Consider the following 23,563-nt stretch of genomic DNA (forward strand, 5'->3'; position numbering starts at 1 on the left):
TCCGGCTGACTGAGGACGGGGCTCCCGATTCAGACAGCCTGAACGGCAGCAGTGGGAGGGGGCTTGGTTCAGCTGTGGGACTGGCCCGAACCCCCTCATTGTGCCCCACCCTGGTAGGGCAAATCTGACCTCATCAACTGTTGTCTAGCAGTAGGACCAGTGACTGATCACCTCCTCTGAAGAACTAGCCCTTCCCGGCGGCCTTATGTCTGCCTGTTTCTGAGTCCTCAGCACCTAGGATGACAGGAACATGTGTTTGGGGAATGAATGAGCATCAAGAAGACACTGGTGCTTTCACAAACTGATACATTTACTTCATTATCTGATGATCAGTTGAGCGCATATAGATGTATCTGAGTCACTTTAAGTCACAGAATCGCAAGGTCACAAACACATGTCCTTGGGGGACACTCAGGGGTACCTTCTCTATCTTTTGGCTGCTCCACCCACTCAGGCCAGTTGCCCTGATCCTTCCCTGCCACTCTCTCGCCTTCCTTTCTTCTTTTCTTCTGCCTGCCTCCCTCCCTCTCTTTCTTCCCTCCTTCTATGCTGCTCTCCTTTCCCTCCCAAATCTGTGATGTTTGATAGATTCAGACACACCTGGTTTAGCAGCTTTGTGACCTTAAAATGGGACTCAGCTTCTCTGCACTTCCTTCTCCCCATCTGCAAAGCAGGTGCCCTAAGAGTGGTAACTGGCAACGGCCAAGCAGCCAGCAACCAGGCCAGGATCTGGGTGGTGCACTTGGCATGCATGAGAGCTCAGGACATCTCACTCCAGCCCTGTGAGGTAAGTATAGTCATTACCTCATTGGATAGAAGCCGAGGCTGAAGTAGGTAAGTTACGAAGAGGAACCAGAATACAATTGGGATGCGACTCAGGTCTGTCACTCTCCAGTGAGTTCAGTTTCACCAAAACCCACATGAGTGCTCGCTTCCCCCTTTCCTCCATCCTTTCTTCCTTCCAAGATGATGGCAGGGAAGGGAAGGGCTAGACAAGACAGATGGCAGGTTCGCAGATGCTGGAACATGCCGGTGTCTGCTGTAGCTGCTTCAGCATTCCTCCTTGTGTCATGAAGCCTGCATTTCACCACTCCAGGGACGTTATAAACTCCACGAAGGCAAGGCCCAGGGCTTCGGGGAGGGACGGCATCAGGAAGGGCAACTGCTTGGCAGACTGCTGGGCAGCATGTGATGAGAGGGCTCAGGGGCTTGGGGCAACAAGCAGGGGCAGGACAAGCCCCCAAACAACTAACTGACTTGAAGCGTGTGAGAGATGTGCACAGCACACAGGAGCAGAGGAGGGAGTGGCAGAGACGGCTTCCTCAGAGGGACATCTGCTGATACCACCATGTCGCATCTTTCACTAAGCTCTTCAATGTCATCGGATTTAATTTCCACAAAGGATGAAACTGAGCTTGAAGGCAACACCCTTGAAAGCCGCTAAGCAGGGATTCAAATCCAGACGTCTGGTTCTAAATCCCATGCCATCCTACGTACAGACCGCTGTCTAAGGGGCTGCCCACTCTAGATCTCAAAGAATGACATCCAGAATAAATGAATCACTTTCAGAACAAAGTGAAACAACATTCTCCCCAAACCTCACATCATCACCGGCTGGAAAAGCAAACATAAAGGACACTGGGGACACACACATGGCGAGAAGAGCTGTCTGAGCAAATGCCAGCTTCTCCTCCTCATGATTTCCTGCTAACGAGGACAATGGCTATACCCCAACTGCTGCTGCGGCTGAGTTCCAGGAGAAGCAAGGCCTCTCAGCTTCAATGGCTTCACTCTTTAGGCACTGGAGTCTCAGTTTTGGTTTTATACTGTAAGACAGAGAGATTCATTAGAGGCGGGCAAGAAGCCAATGGGGGAGGTTGGACCCAGGAAATCCAGAGAACTTAGCTGGCAGGAGGCATCCTATCTCTAGTTGGCAGCTGAAACCCCTTTCTTCTTTAATGAAAAGGAAGCCCATGGGGTTGCAGCGGGAGTGTAAGAAAAACACTGGAACATTAGAACTGGAAAGTGTGGCATGCCCACACTTCCCTTTAAGTTGAGTCTTGTTCAGAGAAAAATCGATCTCAGGTAGAGGAGGACCCTCAGAAGATATCCAGTCCAGTCACTGATTTAAAAAACAAATCCTGACCCCACATCTGGGGACTCTGATCTGGAAGGACAGGGAGGTAGGGCCTGCTCTCGCTCTCCAGGTTGTTCTAATACCAAAGTACAAAGACCAGCAAATTAGTCCAGATTCCTGACTCCCTCCCTTCCTTCACTAAAACAGATCCTTGAACGTTTCCTCAAGAACCCTGCTTCAGTGGGAATACCCCAGGTGAGGGAGCACACAGCCCCCCAAGCCAGCTTTCCTCTGTCAGACATCACAAAGCTCCTGCTAGCTTTGGCAGTACTGCTTCCAGGGAGACTGGTATCTTCCCTCTTCCTGCTATCCCATCTCAGCTCATTGGCTTATTATTAGGCAGAAATCTGCCTGAAGAGATTGAAAGAAACCCTGCCCAACCTTGCAGAAAACAAATGCAACCAGAGGGGCATCTGCCATCAACTCTGGAATTCTGGTAGAGGCGAGAACCTGCCTGGGAAGTGGCACTGATCATTCTCAACTGTGGGGCACGGGCGACCCCTGGTGGTTATAGAGATTATGGCCTTCAACACCCCAGCGGGCTGGTGGGGCAGGGGACCCAAGCAACTTACTTTGGTCATGATCCAGTCGGCATCTTCAATGGCTCTTTTGATAATCTGCTGGATTCTCTCAGGATTGTCTTCATCTGAATGAACCCTGAAACTCTGGAAATTTAAGCATAAAAAAAGATGACGAAGCAAACTTCATAGGACCAGCATCTTCAAAGCACACTACAGGTACTTTACACTCAGCATTGCTCCTGGCCCTCAGTGGAGGGTTAAGATGACTCCCCCCACTTGGAGATGAGGAAACAGAGGATCAGAAACCCTAACCTTCTACTAAGCAATGGCGCCAGCATTTCAATCTTGGTCTCTTCAAGTGCACAGCCTGTATTCCTACCAGAAGAGCGGCTGCAAAATGGCTCCCGGGTCACCCCCACATCAAGATGGGCAAAAGATAATCGGCAGTGTGGCCCAAGGGAAACTTCCAGCTCTGCTTCATTCGCTCCTCCTAGGGAACTGCTTTCACCAGGGTGAGATCTCTGCATGGCTTCGCAACAGGGAGCAGGAGGGCTTCTCCTGGCCCCCGCTGGACAGCCAAGCAGAGAGGGCCAGTGGAGAGGGGAGCTTTGGAGAGCCAGGCCCAGTGCGGAGCATTGCAGGGCTGCTGTTTGCTTCCGACCAGATGTTCATCCTTCTAAAGGAGTGTGAGACTCAAGTTCATAGGTGTGGCCCCCAGGGCCCTTCAAAAGAACTGGCACCTCCTCTGCCCTGCCACTCTCTACTCCACACATCCCCCTATCTTTCTTTAGAAACATTCAAATGCTCTCCTCAGGGAAGTCCTCTCTGACCCCCTCAGACAAACTGCTTCCTTCTCCATATTTCCATAGCCACTCTGTTTCTACCTTTTTTGTTTGTTTGTTTGTTTGCTTCTCACATTATTTGTAGTCACTTTCGTTTTTTATTTGGAAATAATTTCTAATATACAGAAAAGCTACAAGTGTAATATAAAAGAATTCCTACCAGAATTACCAGTTGTTAATATTTTGCCAAATTTATCATTCTCTCTTTATGTGTATTTGTATTAGATTTTTTAGAAGCACTTCAAAGTTGCAGACATTACGCCCTCAACCCCTGAACACTTCAGCGTGTTCTAACGACGAGGGCATTCTCTTCCATAACCAGTAATCGAATTCAGTGAATCTGACACTGATATAATACTATTATCTAACCCCCAGCCCATATTCCAATTTCATGAATTATACCAATTTCATGAATTATACCAATGATGTCCTTTTTTAATAACTCTTTTTTCTGATGCAGGATCCAAGCTGGGTGACTCATTACATTCAGTTGTCACATATCTTCAGCCTTCTTTAACCAAGCAGTTCCTCCATCTGTCTTTATGTTTCATAAGTACCCTCCATTTATGTGGTAGATGCCCCTCGGTTTGGGGGTTTCCCTGATGGTTTCTCATGATCAGATTCAGGTTGTGCATTACTGGCAGGAATGCCTATTGCAGTGACATTCTATCACACACTATTTTAATTATTCAGCTAGCTGCCTTATTCAAGTCCAGGAACAGAGCTGGTATGCTGTTTCCCTGAATAGAAAGCAGAAGAGGGGCTGGGCTGTCCAGCACGGATTTCCAGTGGTTTTTACCAAACTGAGCACCCCCCTCCCCAACCCCTGCCATCTGAAAAGACCATCCTGCCCCTGCCCCTGGCCCCCTTCCCTGCTCCCACCTGCCTGACAGCATGCTTGTAATGCTCCTGGATGCCCTTGGTGGGCAGCTGCTGGCAACAGCGCAGCAGGTATCGGTAGAGCTGCAGCGGCCTCTGGACCAGCTCCGCTCCTGGTAGTGGGGCCATCCGTAAGCCCCTCTGTCCCTGCAAAACACAGAGCATCATTTCTAAGTCATCAAGCCAGTACTTGGATCTGGCCCCAAGGTTCCACTGCTCTGTGAGGCAGCCTTGATACAAAACAGAGGCCAGGTCATACCATACCCCCACGGACCCCAGACCCTGAGCTCAGGTCGGGCATTCAGTCCTGTGGGGAATCTCAGCCCACAGCTGGCCAAAGGCGAGATACACAGACTCATCCTGGCATCTTCTTTCTGAAGACCAACCTCAAGGGGTAGGTGAGGAGGTGTTACTGACAGGCAGAGTAAGAGAGACAGGCAGGAAGACCCCTATGTTGCAATCACTGAGAAACCAGATGACTACAGGCAACAGGCGGGAGAATGCCCAGAAGTCTGAGCCTTGCTACTCAAAGTGTGGTCCTAAACCAGCAACATCGACATCATCCAGGAGCTTGTCAGAAATGCAGTCTCACCCCAGACCTAGTAGACAGAACGTGCATGTTAACAAGACATCTCCTAGGCTTCTGCCTGGACTACTCAACAGCATCTTGCCTTCCTCCAGCCTGTCACTCCCCAGTCTCCCCCATGCTGATGCCAGAATGAGGTTTGGACAAATGTCATCCCACAGTCAGTCACAGGAACCTCTCCCAGATCCTCCAAACCAGCAAGTACATCACCTCTCAGGGCCTTTGCACACGACACCCTCTTAGTATCAAGCTCCCTTCCCCGTCTCCTCCATGTGAGGAACTCACATTCACTTTCCAGGTCTAGCTCAGTGTCTTCCTCCAGGAAGCCTTACCTGACTGTCCCTCCTGCAGTGCCTGGTCTGTGGAGTTGTGACAGTGCTTCTCACACTGCTGGGGATTCATCTACTGCCAGGCCCCTGAGCTCCATGCCCTGTTTGTTGATCTGGCCTGAATGGAAGCTGTTATCTCCTCTGTACAGATTGGCCCTCTCAGCGAGAGCTTACTATATTACAAAGGAAGGAGCTAAAAAAACCAACATTAAGTGACTGGCCTTAGTTTTAAAGTAACATGGAAAGAAGAAAGACAATCCCTTTCCCATCAAAAAAAGAGAGTTTGAATACTAAATCTATTGGAGGTCCTTCAACTAAGAAAGGAAGCTTATGAAACAGCCGGTTTTGGAACTCCTTTCTTCCATTTCCAGCCTATTATCTTCCTGTTAGCAGCACGTGTGTCTCCACAGCTAAGTTTACCAATTCCTCCTGGTACTCGGGGCTCTCGCACTGACCATGGATGAGGTGGGCAGGTGGTTGTCACCCCACCACCCGTCCTCCCTTCTGCTGATAACCCCAGATGTGTGGCTGGTGATCCGGGTCTCTGCCCACACCTCTCGGTGGGGCGCCACTCCAGACCTGACCAATCAGAGCCCTGCATCTGCCTAGTGGCATGGATTGGCTCACAGCTGAGCACGTGATGGAAGCTGGTCCAATCAAAGTGAATGCCAATGCCCCTGTTGTGACTGGAACCGCTGCAACATCGTGCTCTGGACTAGGCGCTGAGAGCACATACTCCTCTCCAGGAAGCCATCTTGCCCCCTCCTGAAGCCAGAGACCGAGGCCACACAGCACAAGGCTGAGTGGAGACCCTGAGCAAAACCAAGTCTGAAGAATTCTTTTGACCCCTGAAACCGTCCACCTGAACGCAGCCCCACCCCTAGACTTTTCAAGGATTGGAGCCAATTAAGCCCTTTGGGCCAAAGCAGCTTGGGTCTGTTGTTTCGTCACTTGGAACCAAGAGTGTCCCAGGTCGTGACCTCCCCAATCCTACTTCCATCCTGGGCTCCGACTGATGGTTCCAGCCCTAAGGAAGAGTGCAGACAGGGCAGGACCCCCAAGGTCCTCATGCCATGAGTAAGCAGCCTGCCAGTCTACCAGCCTCACTTCAGCCCAACAGAGGGGATCTCCGTACAACTGGGAGCAAAGACCTGAAAAGGGCACCAGAGAGGACACTCTACCCAAGTCCTCAACCTGATGGGCAGACTTCACTGGCAGGCTTCCCCAAACTATATAAAGTGCTAATCAAATGTTGTAAAATGCTAGTCGTGTAACAGATGGTTACCATCTGCAGTCTTTAAAATTAACATTTGGAAAGAGCACAACTTGGTTTCATTACTTTAAAACCCAAGCAATACTTAGAAACCAGCCCAGCAAGTAAGGGAGGGAGATTATTTTCAGCTCAATTATAATACTTAGTCATTCTCAGTAATAACCAGCAGAGAAAGCATGTGTGGGTCCACTCAGAAGAGTCAAACTAAAAATGTTTTAATTTAATTTAAAATGTGGGTTTGCTATTATTTAAGGGGCAATGAACCTCACAGCAGCACTGCTAAAACCAGTCAAACCCTGTGGCCCTGAGGATACTCGCTTTGCACAATCTGCTTTTTGGACTTGACTGCGGCCTCTCCAACTGGGCTCCCTGCCTCTGTGGAGGCACCTCCATCTTCCAGGCCACCAAATGAAAACCATCACAGAGCCAACCATCCTCCTCCTCCTCATTCACTCCCCATGCCACTGGTCTCTTAGTCCTATCAAATTCCACCTCTGAATGCCCCCTCAAATCTGTCCCCTCCTAGTTCCACTGCACATCCTCGGTTCAGACACTTACCACAGCTCACATGGACAACTGCAAGAGTTCCCAGTAGGTCTCCCAGCCTTCCACCTATTCTTTTCTCAAAAGACACACTGAGTCTTCTCAATACAAGAATCCCAGCCATCATGTTCCTGCCTAAAACCCCTAATATCCACCCCTACACCCTTTCACTCATGACTTTTCCCAAAGTATGGAACAAATGTGAAGTTATTTTAAGCAGTACATGGACCAACGTCTTTTTATTGTAATGACTTTATATTTATCTTCTTGTATAATGAAACAAAATCCCATCATTTCACAGCAATGATGGCTTAAGCCATTTAAAAAGTGAATGGGCATAAAATTGTTTAAAATGCAGCAAGCAAACACGAATGAAGTTTAAATGTGGCTATGATAAAAATCACAAATGTGGTACTTCAGTTTAGAAAGCACTGGCCTACAAAATAAAATTCATATTCTTTTCCATGGCCTCCAAGATCTCCTCCTGATCTGGGCACTACTGTCCCCTCATCACCTCTCCCACCACTCACTGCCAAGTGCACACAAACAGTTCTGAGTAGCACACTCCATGAGCACAAGCCTGTGTCATGTCATGGTCACCTGCCATGGTCTCAGCACCACAACAGAATTCTTGGCATCTAGTCAGGGTTCTCCAGAGAGACAGAACCAATAGGATATGATTCATAAGGAATTGACTCACATGATTATTGAGACTGGCAAGTTCAAAATCTGCAGAGCCAGTGTCCCAGTTTGAGTCTGAAGGCCAGAAGCTGCTGTAGACCAGGGGGAGCTAATGTCCCAGCTAGGCCAATGAAGCAGAATTCTCTATACTTAGGGGAGATTCAGTCTGTTGTTCTATTCAGGCCTTCAAGTGCTCAGATGAGGCCCACCCACACTAGGGAGGGCAATCTGCTATACTCAGCCTCCTGATTTAAATGTTAACCTCATCCAAAAACACTCTCAAAGGTACACCCAGAATAATATTTGGCCAAATATCTGGGCACCCCACAGCCAAGCTAGGTTGACTTATAAAATTAGCGATGACAGATGTTTATCAGCCATGCACTGAATGAATCCTCCTACTCCTGCCTACAATACCTCTATCTGCTTCTTGCATAGCTCCTGATCCTTCAGCACTCAGCTCTGAGGTCTGGCATCTCCTCCCAGAAGGCCTCAGTGACCCAGCACCCCTGCCACCATGCTCAGTGAGAGACCTGTGGATACCTCAACCAGCCCCCATCACCCCACATTACTCTTGTTCAGGCTTCATCATCTCTTAACTGGATTACTGGGAGGGTATTTACCTGCCCTCAGCCTCCTTCCAGCCATCCTCCATATGGTGGTCACAATGCTTTATCTAACTCCCAACTTAAAATCTTCCCACAGCTGGACAAGACATAATATTGTGAATTATTATTCATTTTTAATTTTCTTAGGTATAATAACAATGTTGTAGTTATATGAGAGATTGTCCTTAGTCTTAGGAGATGCAAATGGAGGTAGTTTGAGGTGATGGGTCTCACATCTACAACTTATTTTCAAATGGTCCAGCAAAAGACAACACAGAAAGAGAAAAGACAAAGAAAGCTAAAACAAATGTGGTAAAATGCTAAGACTGTGTTTAGATAGCAGGTATAAGGGTGGATATTATGCTGTTATTTCAACTTTATGTATTTTGAAAATTTTCATAACAAAAAGTTTTTTAGAAAATGCTTCCACACTTTTCTCATCACCTAGTAGATAGTCTTAAATTCTTTAGGCTGACACCAATTCCTAAAGCCTTCTTACCTGCCCAGATTCATCCCTTATCACCCCTCCACCTGCCAGGCACATGGACACACCACCTATAGTTCCTTTAACAATAATAATCACTTACAATTATTACTGCAGCTGCCTTATTGAATACTTGGCATGTAATAGGCATTATTCTAAATAATGCACATGAATTAACTAATTTCAATCCTCACAATAACTCTACATTATGCTCTCCTTTTACTGATAAAGAAACAGGCAAAACAAAGTTAAAAAGGTCACAAAGTTATGAGCGCATAAGCCAGGTTCCCCCAGGAAGTCTGGCTCCAGAGCCTGTGGTGGTTGCTGCCTGGGCTACGAGACCCATCTGCCCAGTGGACTTCTCCTCATCCTGTAGTGGACACTTACGGTTCTTCCTAATAGCCTCCCTCCACCACACCCCACAATTTCTTTTTAAGGGATGACTCCTTCCATTGATTCTGACCTGCTGAGACTGTCATCAGTGGCTCTAACTCCGCAGGCACAAGAAGAGCATTAGACGCAAGCTAGGCCAACTGAGTATTCCCCACCTCTGGGACTAGGCTCTTGGGCAGGGTTACAAAGAGCCTGAAAATGAGTACATGCAGCCCAGCAGTCATGGGTTCTGATCAACCTGTTTCTGCTCTGAACTGTCCTTGAAAGTCCTGCTGCCTGGCCTTCCAGAAATGTCTAGATTCCTGCCCAGTTCTCCAGCCTTCTTCCTTGAGTCTGTGAGCTCCTGACATTCTTTCAATAAAGTTCTTCTTGGTCGATTCTCCTATCCCTTTTCACCCACACACAGAACTGGACTCCCTCCCTCACTTGTTGCCACAGCCTCCCGTATCTGCGTAGCTCAGCAGAAACAGCCCCATGCTCTGAGCGCTGCCTCTCAATGTCCCCACCAGACCGAACTCCCATGTGGGCACAGGCTCTGTCAGATTCCTCCATCTCTGTTCTCCCAACGCCTAGTACAGTGCTCAGCACATAGTGGACTCATCCATAAATGCTTGCTGACCAATCACCTCAAAATCTGATCAATCCCCAAACTTGAGAAAGCAACAGCTCAGCCTTCTCCCTGCCTTCAGGCCCTGGGAGAGGGCCTGCGTATGAGAAGGTCTGGAGCTGTGGCTGAGACGGTCCTCTCTCCTGGATTAATTCCAACACCTTTCTGACATGTCTCCTCTTCACTGCCTCCCTATGCTTAGCCAGAATAAGTCTTTCAAAACAAAAATCTCATCTTTGAGTCCCTTGCTCAGTGCCCTTCAATGGCACCCACAGAACAAGCTCTAGGATCATCAGCATGTATGTGATGATGACGGTGGGTTTTCAAAGCTTTCCCCATCAATGCCAATCTCTCCCCCATCTGCAGCCAAATCCTCCGCACACCAGCTCTCCCTGGCTCTGCTTCTCTGGTGCTTTGTCACTCCCATAGTGCCTGACACAGAGCGATCACTCAACAAAGGCCAACTGAATCCCCTCTTTCCCCAGCAACTTTTGGCCCACTTTCCTGTACCTTGAAGACTGAGAGGAATAGTGAAAACACATGGGCCCCAAATCATTGCAAGACTGAAGGGAGGATTAACTAAGAGTGGACCCACAGCTGTTTCATGGCAGTGCACTAAACACAAACTCCCTCTCCCTGGCCCATCTCCACCCCTGGAAAAGCAGCAAGGGGAACACAATATGTTATGATACCCTTTTAATGTTTCTATCCAAAATAAAAAGGGCTAAAGGAAGCCTCTGGTGCAAACTGAGACCAAGAGATTGTGGATTTCATCGATTCCAGTTAGCTCTGCATACATCAAAGAGAAAAAAATACATCTTCTTTTCTTTGAAATCAAACTGAAGATCAAGTGAAATTTATTTAGCTTCTTTCTGAATCAGAACCAAGTCCTGGTCATTCATCATGAGGCCTTTAAGGAATTACAGAGTTATAAAAACACCTAAGGTAGCATGGCCTGGCTCATAGTAGGGTCTCTGTAAAAGGTGTTCACTAAATGAATAAAAAACAGACAGTAGGCTGTCTTTCAGGACTAGAAACCAAAGAGCTGAAAATGACTTTCTTCCATCCAGTGTAAAAGAAATCCCTTCTCCACATCCCTGGCAGGGCGCCACCCAGCTTTACTGCTTCGACAAGCTCCCTCGTGGCAGGCAGCTCACGACCTCCCAAGGCTGAGCACTCCCTTTTCTTTCAGCTTGAGCTGTCACACAGCCCTTTTAGTTCTGAGCTAAAATCTGCTCTGTCAAATTGCCCTTCCCTTTGGGGCTACAGTCTCCTAGCCTACCCCCAAGTCCAGTCTTTGATTATCCAGGCAAGCACCCCAGCCCCTCAGCCGTTTCCTTCCCAAGGTGACCATCCTGCAGGTGTGCTCACCTCCCAGCGCTTCTCCGTCCCACTGACCCTCCTCTGGACCCCTCATTACTGAGCTCACTCTTAGACTGTCCAGTGGGAAACCCAGTTTTCTGGGTTCTGAGTGGTGCATAAGCACTGAAAGGTGAAATCGTCACCTCCTTCACCTGGAAAGTCAGGCAGTGCAGCTCAGACTGCACTCTCTGCCCATGCCCTCACGTGGCCCTGGCATTCAGCTCAAAGGAACCTTTTTTTCCATGAACAATCTGAAGTCTGTTTTCCCATCTTGTATTTCATTAGTTCAGTTCAGGTCACAATCTCCCATAATCTCTGGAATAACTGATCTTGTCTGTTACTCAACTATACAGCACAAGTACAGAAACAATCATACACCAGGTACAGGCAGGGTACAGAGAGACAGAGAGGGAGATTCACCCCAGCACACTGTGTCAGTCACCTATGCAACACCATTCAGAGCATCTAGCATGCGTGTGGCTCTGAACTCAGCCCAAGACCACAGAGGTGAACAACCTGACATGTCACCTAGCTGTCCTACTTTGAGCCTTCTGCAAAGTTGATGGCATGTCTTACTCTCTACCATACAGGGAGTGATTAGTACGTGCCAGGGAGGTGTTAAGAGCTTTACATGTGCTATCTCATGTAGCCTCACAACAATCTATGGGGTATATATCAATAGCCCCATTTTATAGATGAGTTAACTGAGGCTCTGAGATGTCAAGTAACTTAGCAGAGGTCACACAGCTACTGCACGGGAAAGTTAGGCACCAAACCAAGTCTGTTTGATCCCAAATCCTATGCCCTTACCTAGTTCTGCCACCACCTACCACGTCCACTTCTGAGTCATCCACAAAATGCTGCCTAGACCAGAGCTAAGGACCCCGCAGAGAACCCTCCCCAGGGTGGGACCAGGTCTAAGATTCATGAAAGCTCTGGACTGTACTATCATCCAGCACTTATTTTTCAACCTTCCCCATAAAACCTTGCTGCATGATTTTCAGAAACTCAAGGACATCATCTACAGCTACCCCCTAGACATGTACCCCAAGATGAGAAAAAGTCACAAAAATAATGTCGATTACACAAAGAACGCCACAACAAAGGAAATGCTAAAAGTTCTTAGGAGACCCAACGGAGAAAACGACAGAAAAAGGCAAGGAGTGAAAAAAAAGCCACAAAGGGAACTTCCAGGGAGCCAAGGGGCACAGATGTTGAGAAACAGCCTTTAGCCCCATTTAACCCCACTGTCTCCTTCCCTAACCTGGGCCCTGATGCAGGGCACCTAAAAATAAGTGGGACAAAGTCATATACTGGGAGAAAGGAAAGGAAGGAGGGAGGCAGGGAGGAAGGAAGGAAAGAATGGGACTGCAGAAAATGAGCAGAAATTATGCCCTATTGAGCACTGATACAAGCTAAATTAAGCCTGCCCAGGCCATTGTTTAAATATGCAATTATTCTTCTGGATGGGGAGTGGAAACACAGGAGCAGAGTGGTTCTGCTCCCCCCAACTCTCAGGCTCCAGCTTGCACGTGCACGCTGCCCCAAGCAAGAAATGGGGCAGCAATCCTTGCCCCTCCAGTCCTTCTCCCACATGGTTTAGGCTCTCAAGACCCATTCCCCCCATACTCCTCCCGTTTCCCTCTACTCCCCACCCTCCTCCTCCACCGCCTGGGGCACCTGGGCACCCTTGGTTCCCAGCTTTGTAACAATGCCTGGCCCATGATCCAAATACCACCTAATCGGTCTCTCTCCTTCCAATCCAACCTCCACAGTGCCTCCCACATGTCCTAAAAAACACACCGTGCCACTCCCCTTCTCCAAAACCTTTGTGAAGTGTTCTTTACCCTTGACCTTCTGAAACTGTGTCCAACTTCTCTCATCAAACTCACCTCCTGCCATCCTCCCATGCCTCTGCATTTTAGCCAAATACTGAACTCAGAGGTCAAGGTCATGGGCTTTGGGATTAGACAGCCTTGTTCAAATCCTGGTTCCATCATTTGCCAGTTGTGGGACCCTGGGCGAGTTTCTTAACTTCCACCTCTGAGTCTGTTGAACATCTGTCAATAGAGCAACTAATAATATTTCCTGAGTACTACTATGAACAGCATCTCTGAAACACGCTGTGCTCTTCAATTCCTCCTTCCCCTACACTGAATTCTCCACCGGCTTTAAGAATTCCTCTTTATCCTTAAAGATCCAGCGCCTATGTCACCTCTTTGCCATCCATACCTCTGTGACAGGATCTTCACACTGCACTGGTATCATTTATATAACAATGTGCTATGGAAGGGTACAGAGCAAGTGTTAGTGACACGCTACCCTGGTTTCAGTGCCTACCTCTACCATTTACTAACTGTGATCCTGGGCAACTTGTTTGACTTCCCTCTACTTCTGCTGCATCCTCTGTAAATTGGAGAGCAAAATACCTACCTCATGGGGGGTTGTAAAGATCAACAAGCTAACATAACTAAAAGGGCCTAGCACGGGGGCTGGCACATACGAGGTGACTGAGCATCTTACCCTTTACTGGGTGTTCTACCAGCTGTATTCCTTGCTTAGTGTAAGCTTCTGGAGGACAGGGACTATATTGTATTAGTCATCACTCCACAGTTGAAGGTGCCCAGACCATGTCAAAAGCTCAATAAACATGTGCTGAGTGATCCCCATTTACCAGAGAGGAAACTAAAACCAGGAGGAAAGGGACTGTCCTCAAGTCACAAAGCCAGCAGGTGGCAGAGCCAGGTCACAAACTCAGGTCCTCTGGCTCTGAATCCACTCTTCCCACCATACCAGCTGTCTCAAAGGAGCCACCCTAATCATCCTATTTGTCAGCCCAAACCACCCAGGACCTCTACCAGTTGACAGTGAGCTCTCCCAGCCAAAGCAAACTGGAAAAATCACACAGAAGCAGACATGCTGGTCTCAGAGGAGAGCCGCCAGCAGCCTGAACGGAATCACTGTGATGTTAGCTGCTTTGTGCTAACCACCCCCCGTCACCCCCCACCCCCCACTGAAACATACACACACAAGCCACAAGACACCACTATGGTTTCAGGGCAAAAGAAAGGAACTAATGTACAGCTACCAGGTGTCACACACTGGGCCGGGTACAGGTACTTCACAGGGGCTATTTAATGTACAACCCTATTACTCCCACTGTACAGAGGAAGAAAACTGAGGCTCAAGGTCACACAGAACTTGGTGAGAGCCACAGCTGGGCTCTGTACCCAGGTCTTGGCCTTCCCCGTGCAAGGTCTGTGTATACACACCCATGGCTATTCTCGGAGGACTCTCGAGCTGAAAGCTCCCGTCTGCCCTGTTCCTCTCATGCTCCTCTCCTCTCACGCTCCTCTCCCAGCCACACATCCTGGCACCTCCATGGCTCACCACCCAGTGTGTCCAGGTCTCACCTAAGAGGCCTCCCCTGACCTCTCTATAATCCCTTCTATTTTCCCTAACGGCACTTCACCACCTGACATGTTATTTGTTTCTGTTTATATTCCCCCACTGGAATGTAAGAGTAGGGTTTTTTTTAAATTTTTATTCATGGCTCCATCCCTAAGACGGTAGAGTGCCTGACATACAGCAGGCACGTGTGTGGGTCCAGGTCTTGCAACAGTCACTGAGCACCACCAAGGTGCCAGGTGCCATGGAGTTAAGAGAAACAAACATGGTAGCCACTGACCCCACAGAACTTACACAGTAACAGATGATGATAAAAACCTATTGAATTATAAATAAATACTACAAAGTGGAATTCAGGTCACTGAGAAACTGGTTTATGGGGTCTCTCATCCAGTCAAGGGTCAAAGAAGGTTTCTTGAGAAGGGACGTTAAATCTGAGGTCTGGAGTATGGGTAGGATTTGGTTGGGTGAAGGTGAAGGTACAGGGATGGTGAAGGCAGAGCAGCCTGCAACCTGCATGAGGGCCTAAGCTTAGGCGGAAGGGGCTGCCAGGCTCACAGGAGCCCAGGGAGCAGTCGGGGGAGGGAGGGCAATGTAAGAATAGAAATAGGTTAGCATAAGCATAGCCATCTTAAAGGCCTAGAAGCCATTTTCTGAGTATGTGACTTAGAAAGAAAAACTGGAACTGGGTAAGGCCTTGAAAAACAAGTTAATCATGAACACCAGGTGGTGGGCAGCTGTGGCCTTTAGTTAGCTAACCTTGGTCAGCTAATCTTACATACCAAGCTTATCGTGCAGAACCTCCCTGACAATTGAGGAGTGGTCTTATCTTGCTCCTGCCTAACCCCAGGATGTATGTCTTGCAAGAATAATGTGCAGCTGTGGAAAATTACTATGAGTTAAGTGTTTTGAAAATGCTATATAAATCCTTGGCTTTGAGTGCTTGGGGTCCTTGTTGAGACCCGCTGCGTCGGGCTGACACTTGGACCCCAACTAGCTGGCTGAATAAAGACTTTGCTTGAATTTACATCTCTATGCCTGTGTAGTTTGTTCTCTGGAGAAGCCTCGGAAGCCCGGACCCTAAGAGGCAAGAGCACAGGGGATGCTGTCCAGGAAGGCGGGCTCAGATCCAGAAGAGCCTAGTGGGTGGTCAGGAGTTCAGAGTTGTCCAAAGGTCCACCAGCTGATGGATAGATAAAACGAGGTACAGTCATACCATGGAATATAATTTTGTAATAAGAAATGAACTACTGATCCATGTTTACAACATGGGTGACCGCTGAAAACATTACTGAGTGAAAGAAGTCACAACGCACCAAATATTATTTACAGAATAGGAAATCCTTAGCGACAAATTAGATGAGTAGTTACCAAAGAGTGGGGGGATTGGGAGATTGTCGGGGGTGAGTCACTTAAAGAGGGTTTCTTTTGGGGATCATGAAAATTTTCTAAAACTGATTATGGTGATGGATGCGAAACTGTAAATATACTGCAAGGCATTCAATTGTGCTAAAGGGTAATTGTATGCTATGTAAAAACAAAAGAAAAGATTAGTCCCAAAGGAGGCTAAAGGGTTTTGGCCGCTGCGTGACTCATCTGCTATACAGAAGCAGAAATCAAACGGTGAAGGTTACTCCAGGTAAACGCACGCACAGGGCGCTCAGGGCAGATGCACGAGGAGGACCACATTTGCTTTTAAAAATGGGTAAACTGAGGCTGGCAGTGGAGGTGTGTGCCAGACAACGAACCTCTCACTAGCGGGCCCGGCTTTGCAGCGGCGCCTGGAGATCCCCGGGCTCCCTGCGGCCCCACAGCGCTCCCCACGTCCTGGGGCCTCCGAGCCGCCCCGGCGGCCCCTGCCACAGTACATCCGGCTCTACGGGCCACGAGGGCCGACGGGGGAGGGTACGGGGCGACGCAAGTTGTCACCAAGTCTTTCACAGGCCAAGCAAGGCCGAGGACGCCGGAGGCCTCACTTGCCCAGCCGCCAGCCACCCCGCCAAGCCCCGTGCAGACCCAGGCCCCGCGCGCCGGCCCGCTCCCCCGCCCTCCGCCGCGCCGCGCGGCTCACCAGCCTCCGCTGGGGAACGTCAGTCCCGGACGCGGCGGACGCGGCAGCCACGATTGCGCCTGCGCCCCAGACCGGAGCAGCTCCGCCCCCGCCTAGCCACTGGGCGTCTAGCGCTCTCTGCCGGCCGCATGCTGGACTGGGGTCTGTTTTAAGGGAACCCAACTGGTGTCCTACTGGGAGCCCTTTTCCAGATTCGACCCCACCCAGTTGAAAAAGAAAGCTGTCCCACTAACAGCCTTGTTACCTTAACCACCCACTCTTCCTTCTGGCTGTTGCTACCCGGGCTATAAGCTCTCCCCTGCATTCCTGAATGTGGATTGCGGCTAAAATAGCAGGGGTGTGCACGATTTGTAGACAGGCTTGCCGCAGGACTTTTCTTAAACCACTCGTGTTGATGACAGGAATTATATTTGTATGGGAGTCTTGCGTTTTGAGTCATTTCATCAAATTACAGCCCCATAACACCTGTCAAAAGAATAAATATGACAGTAATAGGCATGCTTCCTTTCAGACCCATCTATAATTATAATTGAGCAAAGAATACAGAATTTAAACTCAGAGCTACCGCCAGTATCATTCTTTGAAAATGAAATAATGCTGTTTTATTAAATAGGCTCTCCCCGTTCTCTAATGTTTAAAACTAAAGTGCTTCTCTGAATTGATTTAAATACAAGTTTTATATCGTGAAAGAAAGAAAGATGAGTCTTTATCTTCAGACAAACGCCCTGTTCAATGATGCTGCTGATCGCCTTTCAGCTGATGTCTAAAAGGGAGTTAGGTTGTTAGTGGATAATATTGCTTCTGTTCATGTCTCTCTTCTCTAGGGTTTTTTAAACCTCTTTGTAATGAAAAGTCTGATTGCCTTACACAGACACTCCATGTGTAACTGATTTAACAAAACAACTTTTTATTATTTTTCCTTTTTTTCTTTTTCTTTCTTCTAAAAAAGGGGTCAATATTGCTTCCTGGTGGAACCTGGGAATCTATTTTCTCCTTTTAAGATCACAGAATCAGGGGATATTTCTTAACAGAAGTGTTTTTTTAGGCTTTTCTCTCTTGTATTTTCCTAACTCCCTTTAGAGATTTTTCTGTCCTGTTTTTCCTGTGCACCTAAGATACTAGCCTTCCTCCAAATCAGGTGGGGGCTCCTCCCCTGAAATATTCAGCTAATTGCCTCAGCCCTTCAATTTGTTTTCAATATGTAGACTTGGGCCAAGTATATTTGAAAGAGATGACTATAGCCTCATAAATCAGTTCTCTTATTTAAATACGCATAATCAGGGTCACATCATTACTGCAAATCCAATCAATAGAACGTTAAGCTTTTAAAGCCCTCATTAGAAACGATATGCAGTATTGCCATGCATTCCTGTTTTCAGCCTTAGACTAGTTAATATTTTTTTAAAAATTTACAGTCCGTTTCCTTGACCCTATCTCCCTTTTGTTCCTAGACCACTGTGTTCCTGCATCAGAAACATTGTTCTAATACCTAGATCTCATAAAATATTCAAGATGCAAGCTGTTCACTTTACCTCGGAAAGACTCCACCTTCAGGATCACTCGTGCCTCTTCTGTCTTGACAACACACAGGATTTTGCCTTTCACAAAAATTCCTTATAAATATCTAAACACCAAAGGAAAAAATAACCCAAAGTAGGATAGGCTTGGACAACAATATTCAATCTCTTTTCGAGTCATAATGGAAACCTAGCTTTTTAAATAATTGGATTATAATACTTTGAACGTGACAGCAAACTTAGGTTCTTACAGCTTCAATAGTAAGATTAATAAATCGTTAACAGTCCAAACATTCACTAAAATGATACCAGGCCCATAATCTAAAGAAAACCCAACCATTTTTACTAGGTCACTTTCCTTTACACTGAAATTTGAGCAGACAAACACCCTCCTGTCAGACAGTGCAGGATATTTACAGATAAATCAAACTGAAAGACTTTCTACATGAGAAATTTGTCACCCAAGAGTTTGCTGTCCAGAGGACATGTTCTCACAGGGTAGTTTATTGACTTTCCTAAGAAAATACATCACCACTTTCTCTTGATTTCTGACATTATGTCACTTGAACTGACAACTGCAGGTTTGTAACTGATATTTGTAGGAAAAGATATAAGACCTGATGCTTCTTTAGCTTAAACCTGTTTTTAGAGTTCAAAGAGAAATGATACATTTGCATCCTCCGATTAAATCAGGTTATTGTCTCAAAGGTTGACCATGTAAATAATTCAAATTAATTCATCACTGTACAATAGATTTAATAAGCATAACAAGCACTTTGAAGAAAACACTTAGGACCCTCGGTCTGCCCTTGCTTTCCCTCCCATTATCTCAGATTTCCCTGTGAACAGAATGAGTGGTACCACGTTGTTCTCTTCTATTCAAAATATGCAAAGTTGTTATTTACCAGTTTGCAATTTGCATGTCTCAAATCCTGCCAGAACACAGGGTGAGGGGCAGGGGGTGACTGGTGAATGCGCCAAAGAGGGACACCAGGGCAAAAATGGAAAACCCAAAGAACAGATCTTCACCCTAGGGTGTTGCAAAACACAACCCTCACCAGCTATTGAAGATTTGTTTAAGACAACGAAAATATTGGTTACAAAGGTTATGTGAAATCTCAGACATCTAGTGTCTTTTTTCTTTAATTGCTGGGTTGAAGAAGGGGATGAGCAAGGATTTCAAGATTTTTATAAAAAGGCGTACAAGAGGAAAAAGGGTACAATTGTGACTACTTACAACGTACGCTTGGAGAGTAATTTCCTGCCTCTGTTTTAGCCTTCCGGGACCTCTGTCTTGCGTTACTTTCTGCAGCTCCGTAAATCTAAACTTGCTGCCTAGTATATATCAATCAGTATTCCTTGGTGTGTTCTGTAGTAATCTACTACAATGGCCAAACATGAGACCACACTGATGATCAGATGTATGTCATCTCTGAATATGAGTCAGAATATGAATAAGATGGTCACAGATGAGAATTAAATGCCATAGTTAATAGAAATAGAGACTGAAATAATCAGCTTTATTAAATTGGATTATTTGGAGGAAGAGAAGAGACAGAAGGGTGCAGAGGGGAAGGTGGGAGAGAAAAGAGAGAAAAAAAGGAGGGGAGTTGGAAAATGAGAAAAAGTAGAAGAGAGTTATCCTTTTGATGCTCTCCCAAAGAGAAAGTAAAGTGAAGCAACCCAGGAAAAAAAGGCATCATCAGTGAAGAAAAACCATTATTCATTATGGCCAGGAAATAGAGTATTTTAGTTAATCAGTTATGTGGTCAGTAATTACCTTCCATGTTAGCACACATTTGCTGAGACGCCTCCATGTGCAGAACTCTGTGCAAAGCCCTGGGTCATAGCAGAGGCCTCTGAACTCCTCTCTCCCACACCCACTCTCCTGTCCTTCTCTATTTTTTGCTGGGGACAGCTCTGATCATGTCACTGTCTGCTTTAGCCCCTTCAATGGCCCCTCAGTATTCTCTGGATAGATATGCCAAACTCCTTACTGCATCCTACAAGACCCTGCAGTCTGGCCTCTTAGGCCCTGCTACAGCCACAGTGGCCTTTCTGACCCTCAAATGCACTGTGTTCCTTTCACCCTGCTCCTGCTTTAGATCTCAACTCACAGGCCTCTTTCTGACACCCCACTCCTACTTGACCTACAGCAGATAACCCTCTCCCCAAATTGTAGCCCATATCTTTCTCCATGACATGCATGACAGTTTATTTGCTTCAGTTTGGATTCCCCCAGCAGAAGGCTCTGAAGCAAGATTTGAGAGCAAGTGATTTACTTGGAAGATGATCCTAGGAGACATCCAGGAAGGGAAGAGAGACAGGGAAGGGAAGACAATCCATAAAAAAGAATCTTGTCCAGCAAGTTAACACCATGGGTAACTGAGCTTCATCCAGCTGGGGAACAATGAGGAACACCACCTCTGTTATCCCACATGAAGGGCCTGAGAACTGGGATATATATACACTAATTCCTACTAGTTACTGGTTGAATGATGCTCTCCAGACACTAAACCCCTGGTACTATTGCTGGCCTGCCATGCTCTCAAGCCAAGAGATGCTGATGCTCACTCACAGTTGTAAGTCAGCCAAGTATATGCAATGGTAAGGCTCAAGGAACTATGGGAGAGGCAGTGACAGTCCTGTGGGTTACGTTTACATGTAATATATACATAGATGCATATTGTCTTCCCCACTAGAGCCCCATGAGGGCAGGGACAGAGTAGCAGTGTCTCTGCCTCACTTCCTGGGGTCCACCATTAAAATCACTCCCCCTTGCCAATACCCTCAACTCCGCGGTTCCTCCCACCCTCTGTCACACTCTGGGGGAACCTCCCATGCTCCTTCTCCAACCTGCACAGTTAATGTTGAGAAAATGATACAACAGAGCTGATGGGTTTCACTTTAAATTTACGATCCAAACTCAAAGGCATACTGGATGCTACCTAGGAAGAAAATGACTTTCTCCCACAGCTCGCCTCCACCCTTGCTCCCAGCAGCTGACGCCATTGAGAAGTGGGACACCATCAGTTGAGACCTTCCTCCTTTTCTCACCCCTCCTTCTTCTTTGCTGTCACACCGGGAAAGTTTCTTTCTGCCTTTGAAAAACCAGACCCTCTGCTGGATTCTATCCCCTCTGCCTTCCTAAAATCTTTGCTCTTACAAGCTCTCCTGCTTCCTTCATCTTTCCTTCTCCACCTGTTCATTCTAAGCAGCGCACCAAAGTGCTAGGGCCCTGGCTCCTCAAAGTTGATTCATGAACCAGCAGCACTGGCCTCCCTTTGGAGTTTGTTAAAAATGCAGATTCTCCCACCCCAGACCTGCAGAATCAGAACCTGCATTTTAACAAGATCCCCGGTGGTTCCTAGGGGTGCTTAAGTTCAAGAAGTACTGGGCTATTTCTCCACTCTCCATCATACCCAAACTTTTATCCATTCATCCAACAAATGCTTATAAACATTTACAAGGTCTATAGGCTTTTAGGCTGTGGAGATGTAGGGGAAAAAAAACATTATAATCATGCATGTGTGGTGTCCTAGTGGCAGAGAACAACAAAGAAAGAAAGAAAACATGATCAGGTCATAAGCAAGTGCTTTGCAGAGAAATTAAATATGGTCATGTGATAGTCACCAGATGGCTACTTAGGTCGCTCCAAAGAGGTGACACTTAAACTGAGATCTAAATGACAAGAAGTCATCATTAGAGTTGTCTACACAGCCTGTCTCACTTCCTCACTTGTTCACCCGTTCACCCTTCAGGGTATACGGTTGGTGTCCACCTTCATGCCACCAAAACTGCTCTTAACAAGGTTTTCCGTGGCTTCCATATTGTCACAAGAAACAGCTCCTTTCTGTCCTTAGCCTCCTGGACTGCTCATCAGCCTTTCGGTCAGCTGCAGCGTTGTAGAATTAAATCAGTCACCTAATTTACCTTTACCTTGCCATATATTGTTCAATGTTAGCTTTTGTTAGGAAAAAAATTTTTTTAAGACTTTTCTAGGTAAAAGAAGAGAGGGCAGAGAAGATGAAAGGGAAGAGATAAATGAGATCAATTTTATTCAAGCATAAACATGTAATTCCAAATCAGAAAAAAAAATTATTTCATTTTTTTAAAAAGCCCTTTGTTAGTCAGGTATATCTGGAAGTAAGATAGACAACTGCTTTGATCCAACTCCAAAAAGAACAAGCTAGTTCAGCATTCCTTCCGGACTCCCTGGGCCCTGCCTTTGCTCTCAGAGATGTGGGCAGGAAGGAGAGCTGGCGGGGGCTATGAGGCTTCCCGTAGGGCCTCCAGTCTAAACTCCAGTCTCAGACCTGGAGGGCAGGTTGGTGCACAGAGGGGCATGGGGAGTGGGAAGGAGGAAAATCACCTGCTGGGAACTATAGAACCTCATCCAGGAGCTGCATGGAAGTTATTGTTAGCCTGCTGATGAATGGAAAGACCTAATTCAGCACAGGGAAGGTGGTTTGCAATGTCAGCGTAAAGTGCACCAAAGTGGGGTTTGTAAAAGTAGGGGACCATCTGTGTATCACATTTACCACACGTGGATTGCCAAAACCCTTGACCCAGGTATTTCTTTTTAATGACCAAATACTGTCAAGCCCTTCAGGAGCACACAGCCCCGATGTTGCCCTAGTGCTGCGTAGTGAAGCTTCGTACCGAGCCCACAGCAGTGATGGGATCACAGCTGCTGACAGACTCGTTCACCATCACAGTCACTTGATGCCCTAACTTAGCAGCTCTCTGCCCCTCTGCCTCCAGGCTCATCAGCCAAGTGCTTGGCTCTCTGTGGTTATGTGGATATGGCCAAAGGTAAAGAAGCACTCAGGTTAGGAAACAGTTATGGCTACATGCCCCTGCTTACCTCAATAGCACAGGATGGTAAGTAAAATCAAAAAAATATTTTGTGACACATGAATATTACACGAAAAATTATATTTCAGTGTCCGTAAATAAAGCTTTATAGGAACTGCTGACCCATTCCCATGCTGTCTGCAGCTGCTTTTATGCTACAATGGCAGAGTTGAGGAGTTGTGACAGAGGTATGTCCCACAAAGCGGAAAATACTTACTCTCTGGCCCTTTACAAAAAAAAGAAAATTGCCAATCCCTGATCTGCAGAAAGTGGAGCAGATGTTCCAGCCTTAGATTCTAGGTCCTGTCCAATCTTTGCATCATTATCTGTAATGCTTTCTTTTTCCTTCTTCCTATAATAACCATGCTGAACATCTTCCTGTTCTTCATTTAAATTTCATGCTGTCCCACCTTTGTATTTTCTTCCTGCTGTTCCCTCATCTGGAAACCACACCCAGTACTCACA

General features: G+C 46.9%; 1 protein-coding gene across 2 annotated transcripts in view; it reads right to left on the reverse strand.

Annotated features, from left to right (window-relative positions):
* Positions 1-289: 289 nt before the first annotated feature.
* The window catches only part of LYRM9 (LYR motif containing 9), a 32,764-nt gene continuing 9,490 nt past the window's right edge, over positions 290-23,563 (reverse strand). The window contains exons 1-4 of one of the 2 annotated variants that reach the window (XM_017660201.3): positions 16,725-16,806; positions 4,383-4,526; positions 2,710-2,802; positions 290-1,826 (exon numbers count right to left, since the gene is read on the reverse strand). In XM_017660201.3, coding sequence (XP_017515690.2) covers positions 1,788-1,826; positions 2,710-2,802; positions 4,383-4,508 — 258 coding nt within the window. In that variant the 5' untranslated portion in view covers positions 4,509-4,526; positions 16,725-16,806 and the 3' untranslated portion in view covers positions 290-1,787. Of the gene's footprint in view, positions 1,827-2,709; positions 2,803-4,382; positions 4,527-16,724; positions 16,807-23,563 lie in introns of those variants that run through there. The other variant, XM_017660210.3, reaches the window with a different exon arrangement.

This window comes from Manis javanica, chromosome 4 (assembly GCF_040802235.1).
Source record: "Manis javanica isolate MJ-LG chromosome 4, MJ_LKY, whole genome shotgun sequence".
NCBI classification, from domain to species: Eukaryota; Metazoa; Chordata; class Mammalia; order Pholidota; family Manidae; genus Manis; species Manis javanica.